The sequence below is a fragment of the Coloeus monedula genome (genome assembly GCF_965178545.1).
Source record: "Coloeus monedula genome assembly, chromosome: 4".
In the NCBI taxonomy this organism is placed as follows: Eukaryota; Metazoa; Chordata; class Aves; order Passeriformes; family Corvidae; genus Coloeus; species Coloeus monedula.
Window position 1 is genome coordinate 66,891,687 of NC_138784.1, and position 17,861 is coordinate 66,909,547.

The following is a 17,861-nucleotide window of genomic DNA, read 5'->3' on the forward strand; positions in this document are numbered from 1 at the left end:
AGGCAATGGCACAACTGATGCAAAATTTGGCTCTTGGTCTGAACCTACAGAACAGAGCATTGCCCTATGCATATTTGAGGAAAGTTGAGTGGGATCAGGCTCTTTAATAGATTCAGTAAGACAGATAAATCAGAGCTGTAATTTCAAATGCAAATCATTTAAGTATACATTGATACCTGTCCTGCAGCAGCTGTAGGGGGAATGAAAAGCTGATGCAGGAATGGGCTAAGAGTGATCTAAGACAGAACACACATGCGCTGCCCAGGGCTGGGGACACAAATGCAATTATTGTTTTGTACTTCTTATTTTCTGTGCATTTTCAAGGCGCTAGCTATGTTTTTCTTTACCAGAACACTGAGGACACTGAGATGTCATTCTTTATATCAAGAAGTCTGATTCGGCATTTTTAAAAGACAAAAATTAATTATGGCATCTGGCTTTACCAAATTGTAGCTATGGTCCAGTAATTTTATTCCAGTGTTGTTTTCTGGTAAATCTTTTCTTCTATTCAAGGAAATTTGTTAACAAGGCACTAGAAAACAACATTTTCTGCCATCAAAAATATAACCTTTTGTCACAAAGGTGTTTATAAGCACTCTAAACACAACATGCAGCTTAAGCATAGGGAATCAAAAGCCCGGGTACTGCTGCAAAGAAGTACAAAAGAGTCTGGGGCTCAATTCTACTTCAGCTATGGTCAGCAACAGAGAGAATGAGTCATTCTTCTCTACTAAAATGCTTCTAAACTGCAATCCCTATCGTACAGAGTTTTAAGTCAAACATTGGTCTAGAAGATACTACCTTGGATATGGGATTCTCGAAGAAGGCAAGAAAGGATCAAGGCACAAACATGTCAGTTACCAGTGGGCAGCTAGAGTCTGGGTTGTTCCTTTGTTACAAAACATTAAAGCAGAAAGAATTTGACCATGCTTCCATCAATTTCAAATACTCTGCTAGATAAATATTTTTAAGATCTCTACAACAGGCCTTCTATTTAACAATGAATACATTTCAGGCTAATGTGCTGCCAAGCTCCAGCTCTCTTTCTAGCAGCTGAATTCTTGGATAAAGTCATTTTGCAGGGTATGAGCAATGCAGTTCTGAAAATAGCATCACTGCAAAACGAAAGATGGCAAGAACCTCTACAATGCTGATTTATTTCAATGAAATTTCATCTTTTATGATTAGTATCTATTTTGATGTTTTCAGCTGAATTTTCATACTCAATAAAATGTAAATCTATAGAATTTGTAAATTCTGAGGCTTCAGCATAAATACCCAGGAGGGAAACAAATAAAAAAAAATGTCCATTCAGAATTTACATCATAAAATATGTAAAACAGAAAAATGTTTTGTAAATTCAAATAATTTGCATTTATCATCACCACATGTACAGGGACATTAAAAAAAAATAATAACAACAACCCCCCCCACCACACAATCAAAAAAATCCCACCAAAACACCAAAATAAACACCACCAATCAACAAGCTGTCTCACATTTATTCTAAGTATGTTTCCACTAGAAGAATGGAATGGAGCAACACTCTTTAAAATATCAGTGGTTTAAACATCTTGCATAATGCTCAGCATTTAGACATGTGCTGCTGAGAAAACACTAAGAGGTGATATTGCACTTCCCTGATTCTAAGTAGATTACATCTTTTGGCTCTCTTTCAAATTCACTGATATGAAGGTACACTTTAGTACTTTATTTTTTTCCTAATAGTGAATATTTTTAAATAGGTTAAGAAAAGAAAAAATTCAAATGAGAAAGAGTCTGCTATTTTATAATCTATTAATACAGTAGTCTTTTCTAATTAACATCAGCAGTTAAACTGACATACTTCTATCACAGACTTTAAGCTATAAATGGGATTTTACGCATATGAGAGGTGTCAAAATCCCTAAGTCTGACAGTAGAAACAGCTGAAAAGAAAACATCATAAATGTCATCTATCTACCTTTGGTCACTGGTGCCATACAGAAAGTGATGCTGAGTACCAAGCCCAGCCACATTCTCAGCAGGACCTACACTTGTTAGGTCCATGTGCAGAAGCCAAAAATACGAATGTCCCAGTTGTAAAAGCCCTAATTCATATGACTCATATAGACTTCCCTGAGTTGTCCTAATGACACCAAAACAGTAAAGATGATTCATGCAAGTAAAAAATGGGAATACACAACTTCTTTTCTAAAAATGTCCTGTCTGCATACATATAGATATACATTCCTATGTATACTATTTTTATCTTTTTTATATTTTTATCCACCGATGTTTTACACCAATTTATCTAAGTGGCAGATCTGTCTTGAATATAATATATAATGTAATACATACATACAGAACAAGTGACTGAGGAGGAAAAAATGTTAAAAGATAAAGGAAAGACAGAAAAGGAGTGGCAGAGGAAACTTGGGGGGGGGGGGAATAAAAAGAACAGACATTAAGATATATCCACAATTATGTAGTAATTACAGAAACAGTCCCATTGATTTTGAAAGGCTTCATCTGTAGGTTTAAAAAAATTAAAATATGTTTTGTTTGTTTGTTTGTTTCTTTTTTAATCAGTACAAACAGGTTTATTGTCAGAAAGGAGAAGTTGTATCTTTATGTAGTACATTACTACGAGCAACAATATCAACACATGCTGTGCCAAAAAGATACTTAGGAATTACAAGGTATACTTAAACTCAAGTCTGTCTTCATGCGGTATAGAGAAACAGAAATAAATGGAGTTTTCTGCTACCATTATCAGGAAACATACAAACCTTGTATATTTAATAGAATTTTTTTTCTGAAGTCTGTACAGATGTGAATATATATGGCTACAAAGAAAGAAGTGCTTTGCATACTGTGATAGCAGTAGTGTGGTTATAGTGCCAGGAGTACTGTATACAATATCCTCATCTAAGTGCAAAATATCTGCTGCGTTGCATGTGTAATTGAAGGACTTGGATTTGCTGTGTTAAAAGTAAGAACGTGGTATCTTGCACCAACAGACAGATCCCTAATACATGACACAATTAATATATTTAAATGGAATGCAATATGCATCAATCAGCAGCTAAGCCTGATAGCTCAGATCAAGACACAATTACTACTATACTTAAATTGTTTATTAAAGGAAAGTCATCACTATTTGCCGTGAAATATTTCAACACTGGAAGCAAGGAATGCAATATCACCTGATCAGATTTTCAATGAAAAATTAATGCTACCATTTCATAAAACACAAACCTTCACCTGAAATTCTCTATATTTTGCTGTGTAAATATATCAGGGTTTTTTTGCCTTATCAGAGAATTAAAATTAAAAAAAAAAAAAACTGAGATTCTATCAAACAGGTATTGCATAAACGTGCAGCATTTCTTGCTAAGAATACTACATGCTTGTATATTATTGTATTGGTGATAGGGACTTCTGAATGTTTTAGTAAAAGTACATGTAAAATATTTATTAATGCAGAAGAAACAGATGACTGCAAGAAAAGTGATTGCACAATAATGAGTGGTTGAAGAAATCATATACTCTATAGCCCTGAATATGCACATTTTTCACACAACAGCTGGGAAATCCTGCTTCCTCAGACCAACTTTTTAACTAAGAGAAAAAAGAGGTTGAAAATAATGGGGAGAAAGCAGGTAGCTAAGTACATAATATCAGCAAACCTCCAGTTCTTCAATTATTCATATCCTTTCCTTCCTTTATTCTCCTCTCCCGTGGCTTTTTTATTCCTATTTTTAATATTCTTAATATATAATATCTTTTACATTAAGAGCATTTGCGTCACTTCTCTTTGTTCTTCCCCATTTGTAATTTTTAGTAGGAAATGAAACACTGCTGTCAAGTCTTAAAAAAAGAATAGAAAAAATGTTCCCCTGCACCTGTTACATCATTACTTTTTGCTAAGCAGCTCTCCATGCATCAACCTGTTGTGTGCTGCCTTCTAAACAAACCAAGCCTTGTTGCACTTTGGTTCCATTTCAAAGGGGAAACAGTACTATGAAGGATGGACAGTCACTATAGATTGTTTCTATGACATTTCAATGGAATAACAATGAGAAAAAAAGAGAGCCAATCGCAAGTAGATTGTGTAGGACATGGAAATGTTGATGACTAACATAATATTCTGAATTACTTTATATAGGTATAGTTAAAGTTATATGTCTCACTGTCTTCAATCTAATATAATGACTGTCAATAAAAGTAAATTCTAAAGGGAATTAGCAAAAATAGATAGGGAGACAAAACCAGTTTTAAAAGAATACCACATATTCTTATGTCAAAAAGCAATCTGGACTTCAATTTGAAATTCTACATATTCTTTTTAGATAGTATTCTTTTAATTTCACTGGGTTCCATTCTTCTTTCTCTTTTAAACTCAGAAAAATCCATATAAAAGATAAATTGTAATTAGTTGTGTATGTTAACCTACAAGGTCAGTGAGAAACCGTAAATACCGGAGCTCAAAAAACCGTAAATACAGGAGCTCAAACACAAGAAAACAATGAATTAAAAAGCCCTGGGTTTGTATTTTGCTACACTTGCTTCTACATGGCACATCTTTATAAACTGTAACACAAGAATATTTTAAAAGGCAATTTCCCCTACAATGAAAGGCTGTATTTTTTCAACTTATTATATATATCAGGATATTAAGTGGTTATTCTACACTTATCTTTGTATTCCTTTCATTTAACAGTGCGAGCATCCCTTTAAGTCTTTCATAATGGAACCGATACTCAGAACTGAATCCAATTATAACAACCTACCAGCAGTACTAATTGGTGAAAATGCATTGCTCGTAATTACTGTAACGCGTCCTTCTGCCCAGGATGAACGACACCAATAAATTCTACCCGGTGTTAAACAATAAGGAAAGACTACCATTAGCACTGTTTTTCTTATGTAAAATGCATTAAAGTGAGTCATCCACTTAAAAGTTACCTACTGGTAGCTTTAACCCAGATTCGGGGACCAAGGTAAGTGCTTCAAAAAGCCAACCAAACAAAAAGAATATAAAAATAATGAGGTGAGAGAGAAGAAAAGGAAGAAAGCACAATCACATAGTGCTTTGTCGTGTTTTTTTTTTTTTTTTTTTTTTTCTCCTATCTGTAGGCGAATCTTCAATATGATGCATTGGCTTCCTTTTGCCTTTCTTTTATTGCATCATTATTATTTGATCTTTGCACTGCTCCGGGCAACACTTTCGTGCTAATAATTCTGCAGTGCTTTAAAGATTTCTATCTCAGGGCCAGGCAAGGCACCGAGCTGCGTGCACCGCGAGCATCCTTCAGCTCTCGAGAAGGTATTTCTGAGAAGTAGCGATCTGCAAGGCCAAGGCTGAAGAAAACAGTTCCTCAGCTGTGTGGCTTTAAGCGTGGGAGAGCCCCTCCGGCGGGACCCACGCGTGCGCACCCGCGGACCCACAGCAGCCCCGAGCCCCCGCGGGTGCGCTGGAGCCGGGCCAGGCAGGAGGGAGCCGGAGCTCGGGCTCGGAACTCCCAGCCATGCCCGCCTGCCCGCTTCTTACGCCGGCCGCGGAAAGGCAACGAAATCCGCCTTCTGCCTGGATTTTTACTAAAATTGCGAAAGTTTTCAGGGTTTTTTGTAAACTGTGTTGAAACTCCATCCAGGCTGGAATAACCTCTGTTGGGAGGAAGGGGCGGACTCTGTGTAACTCGAAACTTTCTTCTCGGCAAGGATGACCTGACGGGGTCTATTTGGGAGCCGCTCCGGAGCGGGATTCCCAGGCGGAGCCTTTACCTCAAAAGTCCCACCGCCGGCCGTCACCGGCGGGACCTTCTGCTACCCTGACTCTTTTCTAAGCCGAAAACCTACAGTTTTCCCCGATCGCCACTTTCCGCCCGGTCTAACTTGATTTCCCTTTGTATTGTCGCTGTCCCTGGCGCCGAGGAGCGCCCCCGCCCCGGCCGTGCCCCCGCCCCGGACCCCCAGATCCTGACGGGACTTACGTGGTGGCCGAGGGGAAGGGTCCCTCCGAGGAGTGGTTCATCACCAGGGACTGGAAAAGTGTCAGGCTAAAGACCAGCAGCCAGCCAGCAGCCATCTTCCTGATCGAAGATCGATCCCCCTTCCCCAAGTCGGCGAGACGGCAATAATAATAAATTCAATTATCGTGTATGTGGCGGTGCGGGGGGGCCGTGGTTCTTTAAAGCCTCCTCCGGTCCCCTCACCCGCCCCCTCGCAGGAGGCGCAGCCCAGAGATGCGCGGAGAAGCGGGAGCGCGGCCGAGGGTGGGGAGGAGGAGGAGGAGAAACGATGGAGATCTGTGGGTGGAGTGGGGGAAGAGGCGAAACAGAGAAAAGAGAGAGAGCGAGAGATACTCCACTCTCTGCTACTCCAGCAGCAGCTCCAGCTTCATCTGATCCGCCGCCATCAGCGCTACTTTTGTAACAGATCCTACTCTGCGTGTGTGTGCGCGCGTCCTTCCCTGATTTATTCCACTGATTGCAGAGCAGAAAGAGGAGGAGAGAGGCAGGCGGGGTGGCGGCTCCTGAAAGAAGAGGAGGGAAGCAGGGGAGAGAGTTGGAGACGCGCAGATCGCTGCCGGCTCCTGCCTTGCCTGCCGGCAGCGGGGAAAGTCGGGGCGCGGAGCGGGGGCGGGCGCCGGGCCCTGCGGCGGCCGCGCTCCATACAAGGCGCCCAGGAACTCCCGGCCGGGCCGCCCCGGGGCCGCGCTGCCGCCGCCCCGCCCCGCCCCGCGCCGCTCCGCGCAGCCCGCACGCTATTTTTAAAACAGCTTCGTGCCTTATTTTAATTCCAGCCCCCTCCTCCCCTCTCGGCGGCGGCAGCAGCAGCAGCCGCACACAGCCCTGTGCCACCAGTCTGGGCTGCGATTTAAATAGAAATCTTATGGATGTGTCTATAAATGCCGCTCTCCCCGCGGCCGGCTGGAGCAGCGCCGCTCAGCCCCGCGGAGCCAGCCCGGCCCCCGCGCCGTCGCCCCCGCCCTTTGCAGCGTCCCGGGCCCGCAGGGTCCCTGAGCGCCTCTGGGAAGCGGCCCCGGGGGCACGGCCGGGAGTCCTCGGGCTTCATCCCCGCCCCGCCGCATCGCTAACCCAGATACTCATTTCAGATCCCTCTGCAAATTCAGAGGACGCATTCCCTCTCCCCTCCTTTCGTTTACCTATGTTCACGCACACCAGTCTCTGTGGCAACTATATGTTCTCAGTAAAAATGCAGAAAGTAATCCAGGGAAATATTTCTTAGCTTATTTGCTAAAGCATTTAAAAGTTCAGTGACAAATTTGATTTTCTTTTCTATCTGTGGGTTGGTTTTATTTGTTTGTTTTTATTTTTTTTTCTTTTTACGTGCTTATATATTTATATTTGAATATATTTATTTGGTTCAACAGGTGAAAATGAAAGAGCAGACCCAGTATTCATGTTGTCGTCACGTTCTTTTGTATTTAAGGATACCTTAATCTTGAATGTATTAACTCACAACAATTTCTATAAAGCAGGAAAGTGCTCATGTCTATGTTAAAGGTGGCAAAGGGATCAAAACTGAGATGCACAAATGAAGAATTGAGCGTTCACATTGCCTAGGCTCAAAGCCAGCACGATATTTCAGTTGCAATCTGTAAAGAGTGCAGTCACTCATCTACATTGTTTCTGGATTGGAGCTGGCACTTGGGAGATGGTGGGAAGAACTCCCAGTTGTCTTCACCTATCCACCTACCTATAGGTACGTAGGATTCAGGGTTTGGATGCAAGTCTGAAATAGCATTTTCTAAAATGATTCTACAGCCTTTAGACTCAAACCATCTGAAAAGTATCTATAGCCCAGCTTCTGTAGGTCTCCATAGGCCTTACAGTTTTGCCACATGAAGGGGCAGTGCTGCTCACCTGAGTACCTCTGCTTCCACACAGGGATGTCAGGGTGCCAGCAGAGTCATGGCCCTGTGACACAAAAGTCCTGCTTCCCATGGGATGTATCGTGAGGAGATCTGGGGTAGAAAGATGTTGGGGAGTGGCATTAAAGGTTTGGAGAAATGCACAGAAGAAAGGGGGTGGAAATGTGAACTAGTACAGGTTGCACAAGACCATGACAAATTTACTTCTTAGAGTGTAACTTAAGGCATCTCCTCATTCTTGGGCTCTCACACTGAGAGTACCATTATCAGCATCAAGTTAATATTAATTCAGTTATGAACATGAATATTGGACAAAAATACTGATTCTGCTCCTTGATAGGACTCTGAAGTTTGGCTCAAGTTCATGCCTAAATTCTGCTGAGTTACCAGGAACCAGATGTTCTTCAGTTAGTTGTGCCCCAAAACACCTACAGTTTTGCAGTGGGCAACACAGTAATGGACTGGCAACACCCCTCCAGAATAAAAGGGAATGCCCCACTTGTCTCCTTCCCTACCTGCAGGATCGAACATATGTCCATTTTTTCTCTTGTCAGCAGGAAAGTGTTCATATTAAGTTCGCAGCAGTGCTGCCCCCAAGGGTCTGTTCAGCAAGCTGTGGGCACTGAGCTGGGAAAGAGGTGCTCTCCCAGTGGAGAACCTACTGGAGTGGGCAAGCAGAAAAGTACTCACATGTTGGTCTGGGAAGGAAAGAGTACAAGTAACTATGCAAACATAACCTACTGAAACACTGGTTTCAGTAGGTGAGAATAAGCAAGACCACCCTTACTCACATGTACCATTTAAATATAATGTAAAGGAGACCAGAAAATCAGAGAGTGAAAATGTGAAATAATAAATAGATAAGTACAGGGTTACACAAGAATATTTCTTCCATTGTTAGTATAATTTTGTGTAAGCCTACACTTCAGATGCTTATAGAGATCCTTAGGGCAGTAATTATAACTGCTAGTAGTTCCAACAACAGTAACACGTGGCTAGCAATGGAACTGTGCAATGCATGGTTGGGTTGACACCCCACCTAGTGCTGTAAGGTCTGGATTGTGATGGTTTCGTCAGTACTAATACACAGAACAATAGCTGAAAGGTGGAAAAGATTCTAGACAAAATACTGCTATGATTTAATAGAGAAGTGTTCAAAGCTTCCAATCTACTGTGCTATTTTCAACTATATAACAAGACCCTTTGCAAGGTAATCTACTGTGAACAGTATAAGTGAATGCCTGTGGAGCTTACTGAAACTCAGGGATGAAAGAGAAGTTGTCTATATATGGCTCTAGCATGGAGGAGAAACACACAGGTTAGCTCCAAACAAGCTGGATGAGCTGTAGAGGAGCAGCGAGGGCTGGAAAATGGAGCTTGACAAGGGCTATGTGGTGCTCTGGAAAGATCTGTGTTAGACAACTCGAGATCAACCCGTAAGGTTCACAGGATTTACAAGCAAACTTGAACTGGAGCCCAGTTTTAAGAAAAGGTGGAAACAAATAACAAATAAATTTCCTGTAAAATTAAGTGAGGCTGGAAGTCAGGTTTTGAAGTTTTGCCTTTTTTCTGAATCTGAAACTCAGGAATCCAATGCCAGCCTGAAGCATGGGGAAAAAAAGAAAGGAGGACTTAATCCATGAGCAATTTGTTATTTACTAATCACCCAGTCTTTGGTTCATCTATTTATTTATGGCCTGAAAATTCATTAATTTTTCAGGTATTTAATAAAGATGCAGAAAGTTTAGAAATGGTGACTGCATCCTACAGCTGTGTATGGATATGAGTAATAAGCCTCAAATGAGTTTTCACTACCTTCAACAAGAAAGTGTGATTGACTTAAAACATAAAACTAGCAAAGTTAAATTTCTTGGTATGTCTTCACCCTCCCATAATGCAGAAAAAAGAAGCACAAATGTAGTTTCATCTTGAAGTTTTAAAAAGCCACTAAACTTTTAAAAAAGTCTCCTAAACAATTGATTTCTTTATATTTGCTGATTAAACTATTTCCTTACATAGTCACTGTTTTAAATACATGGCTTGTACTTCACAGTAACATTGCAGGAACTCTTATAATTTACCTGCTTTGAGATTCCTAAAGATCTGTTACAGCTGACAAGTCTTTTTCTTTAAGCACTTGAATGACAAACAACGAAAGTAAATCTTTCTTCATTCTTACTTCACCTCATTGTAAATTTATTACCTGTCATATCTGACCAAGATCTTTCTGTGAAGGAGCAAGGGAGCGACAGGTATTGATATAATGAGGCATCTTACAGAAAGCTACTTGGTGGACTTGGCAGGGTTAGGCTTATGGTTGGACTCTCATCTTAAAGGTCCTTTCCTACCAAAAGTTTCTGTGATTCTATTCTATGATTCTACTGAAAGTACTGAGAATCTTTCAACTGACCATGGTAGTTCACATGTCAGAAAAAAAATTCCTATTGCAAAACTAAAAAATTTAATTTGCATCAAAGGCTTCTTCTTGGTTCATTTAATCAGTAGCAAGTATTAATTCATGATCAAGCCTTTCTCTTTTATTTCAATTTCTGGATATATAATTTATATTCTCATATATTATTTACACCGTTGCAAATCTAGCATAAAAGACAAAAGAGCAGGGCCTTCTGTCTCTTAACCACTTTTTAAAAATCCAAATTTATTACATTAGCACCAGAATCAAAGTTTTATTAATCTGGTTTTATGCTTGCATATAAACTCATTATTCAGTAATCAGCATTGTCAGAAAACTTTTGAAACCAGTGACAGGTTAAGAAAGTATCTGCAGTGATTGTAGCACTTGTGTGAATAGATGGGACACAGTTACCAAGCACTGTAAGTGTCTTTTGTGGGGCCATTATAGGCAATAAATCTGCACTGGCTTTATTCTTGCTGGCCCTGATCAGCACTGTGCTGAGCACATTCCCCCTTTGTGCTTGGTGTAACACATACTTTGCTAGATGGAGCCCCCGGATGTTACTGGGTTCAGCCAAATGTGCATGCTGAAATACAGCAAAAAGTGTGACAAGGTCTGTGTGCATGACCCTGGAGAAAGGTCTAAAGCACAAGTCTGATGAGGAGCAGATGAGGGAGCTGGGGGTGTTTATCCAGGAGAAAAGGAGGCTCAGGGGAGACCTTATCACTCTCTTCAACTGCCTGAAAAGAGGTTGTAGAAAGGTGATGCTCGGTCTCTTCTCATGAGTAATGAGTAATAGAACAAGCAGAAATGGCCTCAAGTTTCACCAGGGAAGGTTTAGATGGGAAATTAGAAAAAAATTGCTCATGGAAAGGATTGTCAAGTGCTGGAACAGACAGCCCAGTGAAGTGGTTGAGTCACCACACCTGGAGGCATTTAAAAGGTGTGTGGATTTGTCACTTAGGGACATGGTTTAGGGGTGGACTTGGCAGTGCTGGGCTAGCAATTGAACTATAGAATCTTAAAAATCTTTTCCAACCTAAATGATTCTGTGGTTCTGTAGTTCTGTGATAATCAATGCCACATACCAAAATACTATTTTCTTCCTGGCATGTCATATCTTCTTTATGTCTGTGTTTTACATAGGGTAGGAGGGAGTAATCTTGCTGAATAGTTATTCTGTTTGCTGGTGCAGGACTGACTGGAGAGTGCAGGCAGCCTGATCTCAATTTCTAATTTTGGGGGTAGAAATGCTTTTATTGAAGTCTGCACCAGATGGAAATGCAGGATCCAGCCCATTGCAAGTGAGATGAATTGTTTTACATATTTGAATTTTATATAATTTATATTGCAAAAACTTTGTGACCCACATCCTGCAGCAAGATAATCAACACTGTTTTGTTCTCACCCTTGCTTTTGTTCATATTTGAGTAAACATGCTGGATCTGGTAGCAAAACTTTCACTATCTGACATGACTGTTTATGCTTTTCTTGTTATTGTCAGATTTGAGGAAAGCATTCATTCTAATTCTAGTCACTAGAGCAGGGCTCTATGCATTTTCACACTGGAAGGTTTTTTTTTGTATGTTTGGGTTTTTTGACACTGCAGGTAAACCAACAATAATTTTAGGATACTTTAATATTTAAACCTGGAATCCAGGACAATAAATATTGTCTCAGTGAATACCAAGAAAAATATTTTATAACAAAGTGCAACTCTAAAACTTCATCCATGGAGCTGCTTTTGGTTGGTGTAGAGTTGTTTTTCTCCAGAGTAGCTAGTATGGGGCTTTGCTTTGGAATTATGTTGAAAACAGTGTTGATAATACAGGGATGTTTTAGTTATTCCTAAGCAGAACTTACACTGTAGCACTATATGGAGATAGTAGCTTGGTTTTGAAAGTCTCTGTGTTTGTTCTAGCATTATCATTAATATGTTTCTGAGTTTCAAAGGAAAATTTAGGTTTTTTGTTCATGAATCACTGTTATATTTCACAGTATAATGTAAAAGTGCTCATTGTAAATCTCATATTGATGTTGTGACACTATTCTCAGAAAACCATAAATGTCAGTAATCTTGCTGGGAAAAATCCTCAATTATAAATGTTAAACTGTGGTGTGTTCTGAACTTGTAAAGAAATATAACTTCTAAGAGCAGTCTTATACAAATAACATATGTTTTATACGGTTGAGATTGACACAATATTTTTGTACAACCTTGTCTATTTTCTATCCACTCCCTAATCTATTTTAACTTAGTTTATTCCATCCCTTCCACTGTTTTGAAGCATATACAGTTATTTCTTAAAACCAAATATATATATATATTTTTTTTTTCTTCTTTAACCTCATAAACCAGGCAATTTTCCCTGTTTTTTCACCCTGTGAGATACATTCTTACACCAGTAAATGCTTTTCTAAGTGTAAGGATAGGACTCTCCTGAAATATGGTCTCTTGCAACATTATAGGGCTAAAAAAGGGTACATTGACCCACTGGAGGGAGTGGGGAGGCATTCTGTGTGATGGCAACAGAATAATCACATCAAACCACTATCAGCAAAATGGAATGAAGCCATCTCAACATCTCATACTTACTTAATCCATCTAACCTAATTAACCAGGTGGTTACAATACTGCATTCCAAAGTTATTGCTGAGATTTCACTGCAATATGCCTTCAAATAATGTGTGCTGTCATGCCATCCAGCCACAGATGCTACTTTTGGAAGTTCAACAGAGTAAGCTAAAGTTTAGTAGGGAGGTTGTATTTGACTCCCTTCTTTTGGAACACAGTTGCTGCTGTTCCCATTCTGCATTTGGTGAGATGCTCTTGGACTGCCTACAACAAGAAAAGAGTTTCTTTTTTTCTTATCCAGTCATAGTCAATGGGCATAGACCAACACCTCCACAGAATCATTCATTATATACTAAAATATAGGTTGTTGAGATGGTATTGGTATCCTGTTTGATTTGCTTTATAAACTAGTAGTGAATATAAAAATAACTTAGAAGGAATACTGGGCAGGGAGATGGAGAAAAAGTAAGAATGAATGATTACAGAGCAAAAATAAGACAAGAACAGGAAAGTTAATATCAAGAAGGAAGGTTATGCATGTGGTAATAAAGACATGCATATTACCTTCATTACATATCGGAAAAGGGAAACAAAATTTTTGAAAGGAAATAGGTGAGGAAAAGTAAAGTGGAAATATGAGGAAGAAAAAATTCATTAGGAAGGTGAGACGGTAAAGGGAAGAAAAACTGTGTGCTAAGGAAGAGATGCCAGTAAGTAGGAGGGGTAACACTTGGTGAGTGAGCTCACCAAGAGAAATATGGTCTACACATACTGATGTGCACTTGTCCATTCAGTTTTAAAAGATGGCAAAAAGAATGGCAAGAAGAAGTCAAGTCTTGATTATGGCAGGGGAGCACAGCACAGGCTGAGATGTCCTTGCCATGTGCTTGATCAGAGCCAGGTGGCCCCATTAGCTGGCGTCAGGCCCCATCTAATGTGCTTTGCTCCTAAGCAGAGATTATGAGCTCAGGTAACAAAGGCCATGTAGCTCCTGGCTTGGGAGAACAAGACGCAGCACTGACGTTCAGGGTGAAGGCAGAACTCCCTCCTGTATAACACAATACGCCTCAGTCTGATAAGACAGCTTCTGCTACACATTTTACACCAGCTGCAAAAATGATTTAAGGAAAATTTTTATCTTTTGTATACTAATATTTTCTAATGAGAGAGGCTAGTGGGATAGATGGTAGACTTTATGCCAAGTAGCCTTAAGAAATAATAAAACAACAAATAAATATTTATAATATTCTTTCTTCAGTAAAGCCTGAAGACAGATAAGTTCTCTCATCTCTTTCATGATTTATTAAAAATCTTCAATTGGCTGTTCTTAAAGAATTCCAATTTGACTTTTAAAGTGAAAAGTCAAAAGATAAAAGCATCTGTAGGTAAACCTCCACATCTGATCTGCCCATGTCTCTATAATTCAAATGAAGGAATGGATTTAAAAGTTACATTTCAAGCTTCTGCTCTCATTTCAGCAGCAAGTGAGATTTTTATGTTCTATTTGAAAGGATAAAGTAAATTTTTTCCATTTGCCCATAGTATCTATATGGGTCTAATTCTTTCCAGAATCATGTGCCATTAAGCTATATAATAATGATGTAATTTATTTGTATGGGTTAATGCCTCTACAGTCCAAACTATTTCACAAGCCATACATCACTATGGTAATGTTAAGCCCCCTTCTTATAATTGGGTCTGTACAGGCTGCCATTCCATTCAAAGCAACACAGGGCAGATCTGCACAAACCACTCCAAATGCTGGAATTCATTGTGTTGTAGACTTCATACTGCACTTACAGATGTTATTAATTACTGCTACTCTCTGTTTAATAGCTGTTTCCATAGTAACTATGATTTTTTTTTTAAGAGGGTGTGAAGGGAAGTAAGTTGAGTGGTTGTTTTGTTTGTTGTTTTTTTTGGTTTTTTTTTTTGCTAAAAGGAGGACAAAGGCAGTCTGACTATATATACCTATATAAATATATATATAGGTATAAATCCCAAAACCCTAAGCAGTGCAAGATAAACAAAAATTAATGATGCACAGGAACATGAATGTTTTCAGAAGATATCAAGCTACTTAAATGATCAATTACTTAAGTTAGCAATCTGCTCTCACTTGATCCTTTTAAGTTTAATCCTAGTTAGTGATTTTTGGCACAATCTAGAAAGTCCAGTGAAGTCAGAGTGCATGCAGTGCAAGCAAACAGGAATGTCTGTGTCCAGGATCACAGATTTACTAGACACAAACACGCTACCAACAATGCTGGCTTAGGTCTAAAAAGCTTAAAAACATAGATATCTGTGAAGACTTAATAATAAACTTAATATCTTACATGAATTTTAAATTAACCACATGACTGTGTATCCTGCACTTGAAATGCAGGAAAAAAGCAAAGTATGTAGTGTATCAGCTAACACACCAAGTACCTGTTATCTTTAAGTCATCTCTGAATTCTGTCTCCATACAACACATGCTGTTGGTTAAGAACTATTCTAAAAAGAGGTAGAATGTCCTGGTAACAGAAGATCTGGATAGTTTACTATGTACTCCCTACACATATCAGAAGATAAAGTGAAAATAAAAGATTTGTAAATAAAGAATAAAATTACTGATAAATTAAAAATTATTGTCTCTTGAAACTACCAGGGGGAAAAGAGTAAGATTTATTTTGATATTTCAAGATGATACACTGAAATAACAGAAATATTTCCTTTTACAGTGCAGCATTTATCATATTCTAAATCTAAAATATCGTATGAAAACTATAACAATCTGAGATTATTTCCATCAATAGCTATGATAGAAAACATGAGTTTAAATGCCCAGTTCTCCCTCCCTTGAGTACAGAAAACCTTTTGTTGGCTTTGAAATGCAGATGACTGACTCCAGGAGTACCACAAGAATTTTTCTTTTCTATGGAAGCTCATTGCCAAGTCCCATGTGCACCTGTCTGTGCTGTGTGAGTAAAATATAACCTTTTGAAGCAGATAAGCATTTGTCCCATGCACTGATGAAATCCTGGGTTCACAGTTTAAGTAGGTCAGAAGTGATGCCCATTTTGTGACTGATCTTCAGAAAGTACACAGCACCTCAGTTGCTTTTGTGTTAGTAGCCCGGTGTTTGAAATTGTCATCAAAACATCTACATAAAGCACACAGTAAATAAAAATAATTCAGGGTATAATAAATTAACTAAACATTAAAATAGAGTACTAAAAAAAAGGGGGGGTCTCAATGTCTAAGAGGATAAATCTGGACTGATAGTTTTCCTTTTATAACACAAATCAGTGTTTTCCCTGTGAGCTGGGAAATTCCCATAGGACCTAAGAGTGTTCTGCCTCCCACACAACACTTTGCAGCAGAAATCCTCTTTGAGGAGAAGTTGCTCTCTGTAAGAGGCTACTGCTATTTCCTCATCTTCTGCCTTGGTCTGGATGCCCAGGCACAGCATCCTTGAGGCCAGCTGAGCCACAGCTTGCATGGTCTCCTGCAGAGGAGTCACTGCCGCACCTCCAGAGATTGACTGAGACCACACTGAGGTGCCTGCTAAGAAAAAGCAGCAGCTGTGCTAGATGGGATGAGTATACCATGGAAATAGAGTTCCTCTGTTTCTTTTTCACTTTGGAAACTTCCTTTGCCCTTGACTAGGCCTTTCTTCTGGCCAGTCTCCTGAAGTCTCTTTTCTAGGCATAAAAAGAGATGAGAGGAAGGTCATTTTTGAAAACATGAAAAGTCTATGGGAGACATCAAGAGGAGGACATAACCTTGAGAGTACAGGGGTAAAGGAGGCAGAAAACCTAATGCAGGGTCAGAAAATTGAAAGGAAAAGGATTAATTAAAATATACTAAAGGAGTTTTGAAGATGAAAAAGGAATATAAGTGCTAAGTATTTGCCTTTGTAACAGAAGCTAGGCTGAAAATCAGCAGGGAAAGCATGGCTTTTATTTGAGTGGCAATTTGCATATTAATATTGTGATAGCATTATGCAATAGTATATAAGACAGATTGGGTAAATAGAGGCTGTGACCAAACATTTCAGCTTCTTCCCCATGTCTATTGAAAATAAAAACTGGCAGAATGTCAAACTGTAGGATTGTCCTTGATTTGTTTCCAGTAGAACATTAATTGATGTGTTCCCATGTTTTGATATGTGATTTACAAGCTCAATAACTCGACGGATGATTACAGCCAGGCAGGCAATCTGGATGCCAAGCTTCATTTCAGTGAACTGTCCTGGATATTTCACTCTGGAAATCATGGCTTTTAAAATGCGTGGGAAACAATATTAAGCAGTGGCAATCAACAGTGCAGTTTTCTCTTGGTGTAGCAGGAGGGATTATTTTGAAATAGCTAGTGCATCTGTTTGGTAGCTATTTTTTTCTTGAACTGGAAAAATCCACAATGTTTCAAACAAAATGCTTACAAAATACCCAGAAATGTAGAAATTTTTTCAAAGAACATTAAAAAACAAAAAATTATTTTTTTCAAAGCAACCAAAAGTAATTAAGAAAAATATGTAGAACAGTAAAAAATAAATTAAAAAAAAATTCTTCCCATAGCTTGATTTGCAAAACTCTTGGTAACCCAGAAATTTTGATCTATAGTTTCATCCCAATACAATCTACTTACTCAACTGTGACCCCTAAATACCAAGGCTATAATGGTAACAGTGAAAAATTCAAGCTCATTATTGTAATACCCCATGTTGCTAAAATACTATCAATCCATTTCACATTTAATCTCATTTTCTAATACGGTTTCATTTGGTGAAATCTGCTTAACAGGAAAAAAAAAAAAAAGAGCTTTTTTTTTTTTTTTAATAACTATTGTTAAATGAGTAAGAGAGATTTTGTGTTTCAAAGAGAAAGTACGGTGATTGTGTGATGTAGGTTTATTTGATTGAAAGCTACTTCCAGTACAGCAGATTTAAAGGTTAATATTTCAGCTCTCACATTAAAACCAGCTAGGAGATGGTGTAAGTATTG

At 39.0% G+C, this 17,861-nt stretch overlaps 1 protein-coding gene across 4 annotated transcripts in view; it reads right to left on the bottom strand.

Annotated features, from left to right (window-relative positions):
* Positions 1 to 6,627, bottom strand: part of CACNA2D1 (calcium voltage-gated channel auxiliary subunit alpha2delta 1) — a 365,472-nt gene extending 358,845 nt beyond the window's left edge. For 3 of the 4 annotated variants that reach the window (XM_082280237.1, XM_082280236.1, XM_082280238.1), the window contains exon 1: positions 5,979 to 6,626. In XM_082280237.1, coding sequence (XP_082136363.1) covers positions 5,979 to 6,073 — 95 coding nt within the window. In that variant the 5' untranslated portion in view covers positions 6,074 to 6,626. Of the gene's footprint in view, positions 1 to 5,978 lie in introns of all 4 variants that reach the window. The other variant, XM_082280239.1, reaches the window with a different exon arrangement.
* Between the last annotated feature and the right edge of the window lie 11,234 nt (positions 6,628 to 17,861).